At 39.0% G+C, this 12,087-nt stretch overlaps 1 protein-coding gene across 1 annotated transcript in view; it reads left to right on the forward strand.

Annotated features, from left to right (window-relative positions):
• Positions 1-12,087, forward strand: part of DROSHA (drosha ribonuclease III) — a 140,759-nt gene that overhangs the window by 82,944 nt on the left and 45,728 nt on the right. Inside the window, exons 21-23 of the mRNA XM_017889448.1 lie at positions 3,990-4,097; positions 6,226-6,364; positions 7,028-7,088. Of these exons, the coding sequence (XP_017744937.1) occupies positions 3,990-4,097; positions 6,226-6,364; positions 7,028-7,088 (308 nt within the window). The remainder of the gene's footprint in view (positions 1-3,989; positions 4,098-6,225; positions 6,365-7,027; positions 7,089-12,087) is intronic.

Here is a 12,087-nt window from a genome sequence, read left to right on the forward strand (position 1 = left end):
AAAAAAAAAAAAAAAAAAAAAAAGTGTGATAACAATATGAGTTTAAATGACTTGGTCCTTTTGTCTGAGTGCCCAAAGGATTTTTTCTTTTTCTTTAGAAACCAATAGTTTACTAGAATATGTCTCAGCTCTTTTCAGTTAATTTTTTCAGATATGCTGTATATACTTTCAGTATATACTTTCAAGTTGTCTTTTATCTCAGGAAAAGTTTTCTTTTTCTTGTATTACACATTTCATTATTTTCTATTATTTTGATTTTTAAAGTACTCCACTTATATGCATCTTATATTTTCTTTGCTTCTCTTCTGGATCTATCATGTTCCCTTGAATTCTTCATTCAAGAAGTAGTAATTACTTCTTGCATCTTATATCTTTTTATAAGATATATGTGTCATATCTTTTTTGCTTCTCTTCTGGATCCATCATTTTCTCTTGAATTCTTCGTTTCTATTTTTCAAAAGCACTATTCATTGGGTTAATCTGATTTTGTGTTCCTTCTTGTTTAGTCTTGAAGTGGTTATCTCCTTTTATGTTTCTTTTTCCTGAATTTTTTGACTTCTTTTCAAATCTTCCTTTCCTCTAATCTCATTTCCGAATTTATGTAATATTTATTTGTAATTTGTGTTAATCCTCCTTTGGTTTTATTAATTTATTTGCTTAGAAGGTTATTGGTATGTTTCTCTGGAATTTTTTTTTTTTTAAGACAGAGTCTTGCGATCTCGGCTCACTGCAAGCTCCGCCTCCCTGGTTTATGCCATTCTCCTGTCTCAACCTCCTGAGTCGCTGGGACTACAGGCACCCGCCACCAAGCTAATTTTTTGTATTTTTAATAGAGACGGGGTCTCACTGTGTTAGCCAGGATGATCTCGATCTCCTGACTTCGTGATCCACCCGCCTCGGCCTCCCAAAGTGCTGGGATTACAGGCGTGAGCCACCGCATCCAGCCTCTGGAATGCTTTTATTATCAGCAAGGATGTTATTCTACTCCTCTTCTTAGAAACATCTTTGAATGGGATTTGATCATGATTCTTTTCTGTTGCTCTTTAAGAAACTTAAAAATTAAGTAAACTAAATGAAATATTTTCCTGTACTTTTAGAAAGGGGTATAAGCCGGGATAGTTTTCATGGATCTGGAGCTCCTCCTCCTGTTGTTTTTGCTAATAAAAGAAGTAATATGGCTTCACACTAAGACCTGCCCCTCCGCTTCTCTTCTCTGCTTTTGTCTGGACCGTCTCTCTTTTGCCTTTCATTATCCTTCTCTAGCGAAATGTGGCTTGCACTCGCAGCACTTTCTCCTCGTTGTGGGGCTTTTACCTTGTAGGGAGCTTCACCTTTTGTTTTTTTGTTTTGAGTGTTTGTAGGTCCCAGGTGTCTTCAGCACAGTTAGACTGTCCTCCTGTGTTCACTCAATGAATTAGATTCGGCAGAGCCCTCTCCAGTTTGGGTTATTTCCGGTGAACATGTGTTGTTAATTTTGAGTTTCTTCCATTATCAGGACCTGTGTCTCTCTCTCTCACACAGATGCTGAGACGTAGCTCTTTCTCCTCATCTACTCTTAGTTAGGGACTCAAGGGGGTACCTTGTCATTTAGTTTTTATGTAGATAATGTTCATTGGTCTTTCATTTTGCTAGTCTAGTTGCTCTATTTTATGGGAGAATTTGAGTTTCTTTCTTTTTTTTTTTAATTAAAGCGGTTGGCAGACATAAAGATGCCAGACATAAAGATGATTGTATTTTAATATTGCAAAGACTGATACTTTTAAAAACTGAGCTAGAAATTTAAAGTCTTGTAGGTAACATTGAGACTTGATGTCTGGGATTCAAGATGGACACGGGTCATCTATACCCTTCCATGGTACTCACAAAAGGTTTATTTGGAAGGAGAAACAGGCTTTGTTTGGGGCAGATTTAGAGAAAGTGGTTAAGGGATTCAAAGCTGTTTTACATGAGAAAAGGTTAAAGGAAGTAAAGTAGTAAGGTGTAGGTTAGCTAAAACAAGATGTGGAAAGCCTGCCATTAAATGCATTTTGTTTCTGGGTAGAACTCGGGTTAAAGGGGTAAAACTTACAGAGATACAGATTTGGGCTTAAAGTTAACAGTAATTTTCGGGCCCGGTGCACTGGTTCATGCCTGTGTAATCTTAGCCTTTTGGGAGGCTGAGGCAGGCCGATCCCTTGAGCCCAGCAGTTTAAGACCAACCTGGGCAACATGGCGAAACCTCATTTCTACAAAAAACACAGAAATCAGCAGAGTGTGGTGTTGCACACCTGTAGTCCCAGCTGCTGGGGCTTGGTGGCTGAGGTGGGAGGATCTCTTGAGCCTGGAAGGTCGAGGCTGCAGTGAGTTGTGATTGTGTCACTGCGCTCTAGCCTGGGCGACAGAGTGAGACCCTGTCTCAAAAAAAAAAAAAAAAAAAAAAAGTAATTTTTAAATAATCAGCAAACTCTAAAGAGGGTTTTATTTTTCTGACAGGCAGCGATTCATGTCTCATAGGAAATATTAAGAAAGTAAACAGTTCACCAGGTTGAGTTCATGCTTTAGAAAAGGCAGTTGCACTGAGTAGTCTTCATGTCCTAACCCATGTCCTATCCACCTTGAGTTTTTAGCATCAACTCTTGAGCTTCCTGCAGTTTAAATGGCTGGAAAGCTATTATACTTTTGATTGTGCATGTTGTTTCCATATTGTTGTGTTTATCAATACAGCACTTATAAAAACAAAGTGGTTAAAGTGCTGATAATTAAAATTCTAATGGCATATATCTAGCTTTAATGGCAAAAACAATGTCTTCACTTTTTCTGTCTCCCACACATATTGTAAGGCCTTACACGTGGAGGTGCTCAATTATATACTTACTGAATTGAACTGGCAAGAAAGATTTTTTGTTGATTAGAGATCCTATTTGGTAGAATGAATCTTTCTTTATAAGTTAATAACGTAACTAATTTCTATCGTTTGAAGCAAATCCATTTTCAGGTACTTTTAAACAATGCCAGCTTAAAATACTTCAAAGACTGAAATAATATAAAGCATATGTCAGTCATTCTGTGGGCTGGGTCCATCCTCCAGGTTCTGATGAATAAGAATGACTCCCTACATTCTTTTGTGTTCTTGGGAAACAGTATTAAGGAAAAGAAAAAGATATACCTTCCATGAAATTATCTCCCAATAAGGAATTTATTATAGCCAAATGAAAAGGGATTGCAGGAAAAATTTAAATTCCGTGTCCTTGGGTACCTTAACTGTACTGGTCTTTCTAAAAATTGTCTTCAGAATGTTAGATCATTAAATGTTAAACCTAGGGTGGCATATCTGGTTGAGAAGCTCTCAAAGGATAATCATGGGCTTCAGGGGTTTTTGAACCCATTAAAATTGTGTACAACTTTTGCATGTTTGTGCACAGGGACATTTTCTGGGGGAAAGAGTCATTTTCCTTGGATTCTCAAAAATATCTTGAGCCTAAAAAAGTTTCAGAATGAATGAATCCTAATCCATTCCCCTTTAATTAAAGGTATACAAGGAGGCACAAAAATGCATGTGACTTACTCAAAGCTACCCTGCTGAATACTGATAGAACCAGGGCTATTCCTAACGGAATGAGGGCTAACAGGCCTTGTTCTAAGAAGATTTTTGTATTTCCTCTTTTAATCCTTTTAGCTATCCTTGAAAGTAGGTATATTTATTATTCTCATTGTGCAAATGAGGAAACTGAAGCAGAGAGGTAAGATAACTTGCCCCAGGTCACACAGTGAATAAGTGGCAGAGCAGGATTTAGACCCAGGCATTCTGATTCTAGAGACTATATACTCTTAACAGCTACAGTCTCTCACAGAGGATTCTCCAGAATGCCATGCAGCCAATAAGCTGTTTGGGGACTTAGTGAGATGGAATTTGGGATGTGAAAATGGTTCTGACTTGCTGTAAAACAAATGAAGTGACTTTATAAGTTTTTATAAAGTTAAACATATTGAATACTTTTTTTTTTTCCTAGCATGCAATGATGTTACCTGTTCTGACCCATCATATCCGCTACCACCAATGCCTAATGCATTTGGACAAGTTGATAGGATATACTTTCCAAGATCGTTGTCTGTTACAGGTAAGAATTATTCTCCTGTAAACTCATGTCATAACAAGATAGGAGTAATTCATCTTGCAGGTCACAAATGGTACACTGGGTTTTCTATCCTGGGAAGTGACAAGGATTGATAGAAACATAGTTCTCTCCATTGCTCTACCCTGCTTGCCTCTGCTACTTTCCAGCCCATTCTCTCACATTTATTTGAGATCATCCCTAAAAAAATTGACTAAAACTGAAATTTGTCAAATCTGAGTACCTTCTTCCAGCTTTTCCTCCTTTTCCAGGTGCTGAGTGTTCTAACTTCTCTGAAAGATGTAGATTTTTTTTTTTTTTTTTCTTTTCTGGTATAGAGTCTCGCTCTTGTTGCCCAGGGTGGAGTGCAATGGCGCAGTCTCGGCTCACTGCAACCTCCGCCTCCCGGGTTCAAGCGATTCTCTTGCCTCAGGCTCCTGAGTGGCTGGGATTACAGGTGCCCACCACCATGCCTGGCTGATTTTTGTATTTTTAGTAGAGACGGGCTTTTGCCCTGTTGGCCAGGCTGGTCTCGAACTCCTGACATCAGGTGATCCACCCGGCCCGCCTCGACCTCCCAAAGTGCTGGGATTACAGGTGTGAGCCACCGTGCTCAACCTAAAGATGTGGGTTTTTACGTTTGTTTGCAGAAGAGGGCTTGCGTCAGAGATCTGGAAATTTGTTTTGGCCACTAAAAATTTTTTTTTCAGTAGATTTAGGGGTACAAGTGGTTTTTGGTTACATGGATGAATTGTATAGTGGTGAAGTCTGGGCTTTTAGTGTACCTGTCACCTGAATAGTGTACATACACCCAATACCCAATAGGTAGTTTTTCATCCCTCATCCCCCTCCCAACACTCTTCATCTGAGTCTCCAGTGTCCATTATAACCACTCTGTATGACCCTGAGTACCCATAGCTTAGCTCCCACTTGTGAGTTAGAATATGCAGTATTTGGTTTTCTGTTTCTGAGTTAATTAACTTAGGATAAGGGCCTGTAGTTCCAACTGAGTTGCTACAAAAGACATTATTTCATTATTTTGATTGTGGAGTAGTATTCCATGGTATATGTATACCACGTTTTCTTTATCCACTCATCAGTTGATAGGCACTTAGGTTAATTCCATAACTTTGCAACTGTAATTGTGCTGCAGTAAACACAGAAGTGCAGGTGTCTTTTTGATAGAATGACTTCTTTTCCTTTGGGTAGATACACAGTAGTGGGAGGACTGAATCAAGTGTTAGATCCACTTTTAGTTTCTTGAGAAATCTCCATACTGTTTTTCTTAGAGGTTATACTAATTCATATAGCTTATATAAAGTTCAGTGTATTATAAGCCTTCCCTTTTCACTGCATCACACCAACACCTGCTATTTTTTGGTTTTTAAATAATGGCCACTCTGACTGGGGTAAAGTGGTAGGTGGTATCTCCTTGTGGTTTTAATTTGCATTTCCCTCATGATTAGTGATGTTGAACATTCTTTCATGTTGGTTGGCCATTTTTATATCTTCTTTTGAAAAATGTTTGTTCATGTCATTTGCCCACGTTTTAATGGGATTATTATTATTATTATTATTATTATTATTATTTCTGGCTGATTTGTTTTAGTTCCTTGTGGATTCTGGATATTAGTCCTTTGTTGGATATATAGTATGCAAATATTTTCTGTCATTCTGTAGGTCGTCTGTTTGCAGATACTTGGGGAGATAAGATGGAAAGATCAGAGCTTAAAATTCAAATGGACAGACAGCTCCCTTTCCTGCTTAATTTAGGATGGTACAAAGATGGTGCTCCCATGCTGAGTTTTTGTTTTGTTTTTGTTTTTTGAGACAGGCTCTCCCTCTGTCACCCAGGCTAGAGTGCAGTGGTGTGATCATAGCTCACTGCCGCCTCGACCTCCTGGGCTCAAGTGATCCTCCCACCTCAGCCTCTTGAGTAGCTGGGACTCCAGTCATGTGCCACCACACCAGGCTAATTTTTTATGTTTTGTAGAGATGGCGTCTCACTGTGTTGCCCAGGCTGGTCTTGATCTTTTGGGCTAAAGTGGTCCTTCCACCTTAGGATTACAGGTGTGAACCATTGCACCTAGTTTATGCTGTTTTAAAGACTGAACTTATTTCATTGAAATTTTAGCTGGCCATGACTCATCCAAGTCATCATTTAAATTTTGGAATGAATCCTGATCATGCCAGGAATTCTTTATCTAACTGTGGAATTCGGCAGCCCAAATATGGAGACAGAAAAGTTCATCACATGCACATGCGGAAGAAAGGTATGTCTGCATGATTTTAAGATGTGAATATCCTATTTTGGCCTGTGTTTTCTGTTGTAAATTATTTCGCTCCTCGGAATGGTTCCCTGGGTGACTCTTTCACCATTTCATATTCTAGTGATTACTGACTCTTTTTTTTTTTTTTTGAGACAGGGTCTCACGCTGTCACCTAGGCTGGAGTGCAGTGGCACAATCTCAGCTCACTACAACCTTTGCCTGCTGGATTCAAGCGATTCTCCTGCCTTAGCCTCCTGAATAGCTGGGATTACAGGCATATGCCACCATACTTGGCTAGTTTTTTTGTATTTTTATTAGAGACAGGGTTTTGCCATATTGGCCAGGCTGGTCTTGAACTCCTGACCTTAAGTGATCTACCCGCCTCTGCCTCCCAAAGTGCTGAGGTTACAGACATGAGCCACTGCATGGACACTTTTGTAATATTTACTTTGAGCAAGAACTATAATAAGGGTTGATGAGTTTTTTAGAAAAATTTCTTTTTCCTATCCAGTGTTTTAAATAATTATTTATTGCACTTTTAGACAGGTAGATTCCAAATCTTTTAAAATCACATTGAGATGAGGTACTTTTTTTCTACTGTAATATGATGGTCCTATAAGTCTTCTGTCCGTATTTACTTGCGTATTTGTTTTTTATTTTAAATAGGAATTAACACCTTGATAAATATTATGTCACGCCTTGGCCAAGATGACCCAACTCCCTCAAGGTAAAGTTGATTTTTAAAAAACAACTTGATTGATATGTAATTCACATACTATACAATTTACTCATTTAAAGCATACAATTTGGGGTTTTTGGTGTGTTCACAAAATTTTGTATCCATGGCCATCATCTAATTTTGCAACACTGACATTACCCCAAAGAGAAACCCTGTACCCATTAGTAATCTCTCCCCATGTTCCTTAGCCTGCCCAATCCTAGGCAACCACCAATTTATTTTCAACCTCTTTGGATTTGTCTCTTCTGAACATTTTATATGAAAGGTATCATGTAAGTCAGTTCTTTGCAATCGTCTTCTTTTACTTAGCATGTTTTCAGGATTTGTCCATAGTATGGTATGTGTCAATACTTCATTGTTTTTATTGCTAAATAATATTCCATGATGTGAGCATACCATATTTTATGTATCTTTCCATCAGTTAATGGGCATTTAGATTGTTTCCACTTTTTGGCTGGTGAATAATGCTGCTATGAATATTTATGTACAGATTTTGTTTGGACATATATTTTCATTTCCCTTGGGTATACACTTAGGAGTAGAATTGCTGGGTCATATGGTAACTCTGTTTAACCTTTTAAGGAACTGCCAGACTGTTTTCCCAAGTGGCTGCACCATCTTATATTCCCAGCAGCAATATAGCAGGGATCCAATGTCTTTACATTTTGGTCAACACTTGTTATTGTCTGTCCTTTTTATTCTAGCCCTTCTATTCTAGTGAATATGAATTATTATGTCATTGTGGTTTTGATTTGCATTTCCCTCAGAACTCATGAAATTGAGCATCTTTTCAGGTGCTTATTGACTGTTTGTTCATCTTCTTCGGAGAAATATCTGTTCAGATCCTTTTCCCATTTTTAATTGGGTTATTCTAAATTATTGAGTTATAATAGTTTTTAAATATATTCTCAGATACAAATTCCTTATCAGATTTGCAAACATTTTTTTCATTCTGTGAATTGTCTTTTCTCTCTCGATGATGTCCTTTGAAGTACAAAACTTTTGATGAAGTTTTAACTATCCTGAGTTTATTGCATTTCCTCACAAATTTTTGGATTAGCTTGTCAATTTCTGCAAAGAAGTCAGTGGGGATTTTGATAGGCATTATGTTGATTCTGTAGATCAATTTGGAAATCATTACCATCTTTTAAAAAAGTGTTTATTTAAAGTGTGGTTTGTTACATAGGTAAACTTGTGTCATGGCGGTTTGTTGTACAGATTATTTTATCACCCAGGTATTAAGCCTAATAGCTATTAGTTATTTTTCCTTATCCTCTGCCTCCTTTTGTTCTCCACCCTCCGAAAGGCCCCAGTGTGTGTTGTCCTCCTCTGTGTGTCCATGTAATCTGTGGCATTTGGTTTTCTGTTCCTGTGTTCGTTTGTTAGGGATAATGGCCTCCAGCTCTATCCATGTCCCTGCAAAGGACATGATCTCATTTGTTTTTATGGCTGCATAGTATTCCATGGTATAGAAGTACCACATTTTTTTTTCTTTTTTTTTTTTGAGACAGTGTCTCATTCTGTTGCCCAGGCTGCAGTGCAGTGGCATGATCTTGGCTCACTGCAACCTCCGCCTCCTGGGTTCAAGTGATTCTCACACCTCAGTCACCTGAGTAGCTGGGATTACAGGTGTGCACCAGCGTGCCTAAGTTTTATATTTTTGGTAGAGCCAAGGTTTCGCCATGTTGGCCAGGCTGGTCTCCAACTCCTGGCCTCAAGTTATCCATCTGCCTTGAGCTCCCAAAGTGCTGGGATTACAGACCTGAGTCACCGTGCCTGGCCCCACATTTTCTTTATGCAGTCTATCATTGAAGGGCATTTAGGTTGATGATGACCATCTTAACCTTTTTTTTTTCTTTTCTTTTCTTTTACATAGAGACAGGGCTCTTGCTATGTTGCCCAGGCTTACCATCTTAATCTTAAAGTTTTCTGATTCATGAACTTGGATATCTTTCCATTTATCTGTCTTTTAAAATTTTTTCAAAATGTTTTATAGTTTTCAGAGTATACATTTTGCATATCTTTTGCAAAATTTATTCTGAAGTATGTTATTCTTTTTTGTGCTGTTATAAATGGAATCTTTTTTTTTTTTTTGAGATGGCGTCTTGCTCCGTCGCCCAGCCTGGAGTGCAGTGGTACGATCTTGGCTCAGCCTCCCGAGTAGCTGGGACTACAGGCGCCTGCCACCATGCCCGGCTAATTTTTTTGTATTTTTAGTAGAGATGGGGTTTCATTGTGTTAGCCAGGATGGTCTCCATCTCCTGACCTTGTGATCCGCCCGCCTCAGCCTCCCAAAGTGCTGGGATTACAGGCGTGAGCCACCACGCCCGGCCTGGAATTGTTTTCTTAATTTCATTTTCAGGTTGTTCATTGAAAGTGTATGGAAATACAGTTAATTTTGGTGTATTGGTCTTATGACCTCCAACCTTGTTGCTCCTGTTTATTAGGTCTGATAGTTTTTTAGTGGATTCCTTAGGATTTTTTTATACATGAAATAATATTATCTACAAATAGCAATAGTTTTACTTCTTCCTGTGTAATCCTTTTAATTTCATTTTCTTAACTTAGTTGTCCTGTCTAGAGCCTCCAGTACAATACTGAATAGAAGCATTGAGAGCAGATCTTTGTCTTCCTAATCTCAGTAGGAAGCATTCAGTCTTTCACTATTGAGGATGATGTTAGCTGTTGGGTTTTTATAGATGCTTTTTATCAGAGGAAAGAAGGTCTCTTCTATTCTTAGTTTGCTAAGTGTTTTTATCATGAAATGGTGTTGAATTTTGTCACATCCTTTTTCGGGAGCTGTTAACATAATCATGTCATTTTATTCTTTTATTCTAATTGATTTGGGGTGTTAAACCAACCTGGCTTTCCTGGAATGCCTCCCACTTGATTGTGGTGTCTCATTCTTCTCATGTGCTGCCATATTCAGTGTGGTAGTATTTTGCTTAGGATTTGTGTGTCTATATTCACAAGATACTGGTTTGTAGTTTTCTTTTTCTGTGATGTTTTGTCTAGTTTCATTATAATGGTAATACTAGCCTCATATAACGAGTCAGAAAGTTTTGTACGTTAGCTTTTCTTGTTTAATTTCCTGGTTTTATAAGATACCTTCCCATATTGATATTCTCATTTATGTGTGGTCTTGAGGCCTTCGAAGAATCTGGGAATGGAATGGCCTAGGTCTATATAAATTTATTAACACAGTTTGACAACTGAATGGAAGCAAATGCTTAATGGCTGATGAGGTTCTGGGGTTGCTTGCAAGGAGGATTATCTTTGTGTGTGAGGTACAGCAGGTTCTATTTGGAAAGCCAGTAGAGGAAATTGCTTGAGGGTGGCTTTCTTTTTAAGATGGGGAGTTGGAAAGTGGAATAGCTATGCTTATCATTCTGGGGATCCAGACTGAGATGAATTAAAGGTGGACAGAGTAGGGTTGGAAGTGACAGGAAATTGAGGCAATTACTTCAGCTGCCCATTGGCCTCCACAAAAATTGCCAGCAATGGCTGACTTGGCTTCCTTTTCCAATATCTCCTTCATATATCAGGTTTTTAAAAAATTGACTTGCCTTGAGTTGTTGCCTTTGAGGTTATCATAAACCAAACCTCTTCAATCAAGAGGTAAAAGGAAAAGCAGGATAGAGCTTTAAAATTCTTGTTTGAAAATGATCATCTGCCCATATACCTCACGTGATGTTCTGTGAGAGTCTAAGATCAGAAAAGAATGAATTAAAACAGCTCTTAATCACACCCTTGGGGATGGTGTGACCATGGTTTTATTTTACCCTGCTATGTTGTAAAGTCTGTATTTTGATAAGTAGAATCCTAAATACCGATAGCCCTGTAACATGGCTACATGAACACCATAGACATGTACTTTTCAATGATGAAAATCTGGCTTTAAATCATCTTTGTCTCATCTTCCCCTCCCGCAGTTGTTGGTATGTAAATTATGTCTTTTGGTAACATCATTCGAACCCCATGATTTATGCTTTCTTTTGCTCTGTTACAAAGAGGTGGCTTTCTTACCATGGCAGAAGGGATGACACCTGAGAAACTGTGTGATGTTTGAATTTACCATTTTGAAAATGATATTGACAGAGAATAAACAAATAATCTCTCTTGTCCTTTGACATTTGGCTTTTGCTGCTTGTGTTGAGAGGCTCTTGCCCTGAATATGATTTTTTTGCTGATGCAGAGTTGACCCCAAGTGTCTGTTCAGAAAGAGCCTCTTGGCCTTGGCTGCCAGGATCTGCTGCTAGTTGACTGCTATCAGCTAGCAGTCCACAGCTGGGCACAGCTTCTCACAGACTGACCCAAGTAAGACAGAGCTGCTTACCTGGGTTGTCAAGCATACCCTGTTCCTTCCCTGTGTGTTGATCGTCATTGTAAAACTTCCTCTGTAATGCCCATGTAACCTTGTAATATCTGGCTCAAATCCTGCTGGTATTTGTTTTATGGTACATATTCTTGTTCTTCTGTGCACCCATAATTGTGTTATGGGGCTATTTTTCTTTACTGGACTGTAAGGATTTTGAAGTTCTATGGTCCTACTCATGTTTTTTCTCTCTCTTCTTTGTAACTAGGACCTTTCACAGAACAGGTACTCAGTAAATAAGTATTAAAGGAAGGAATGCCATTCATCATACTACTTTTATCCCAGGCTATTTACTTATTGACTAGAAATAGGGCAACGGGGCCGGGCGCGGTGGCTCAAGCCTGTAATCCCAGCACTTTGGAAGGCCGAGACGGGCGGATCACGAGGTCAGGAGATCGAGACCATCCTGGCTAACACAGTGAAACCCCGTCTCTACTAAAATACAAAACTAGCCGGGCGAGGTGGCGGGCGCCTGTAGTCCCAGCTACTCCGGAGGCTGAGGCGGGAGAATGGCGCAAACCCGGGAGGCGGAGTTTGCAGTGAGCTGAGATCTGGCCACTGCACTCCAGTCCGGGCGACAGAGCGAGACTCCGCCTCAAAAAAAATAAATAA

This window comes from Rhinopithecus bieti, unplaced genomic scaffold (genome assembly GCF_001698545.2).
Source record: "Rhinopithecus bieti isolate Rb0 unplaced genomic scaffold, ASM169854v2 scaffold_17882, whole genome shotgun sequence".
NCBI classification, from domain to species: Eukaryota; Metazoa; Chordata; class Mammalia; order Primates; family Cercopithecidae; genus Rhinopithecus; species Rhinopithecus bieti.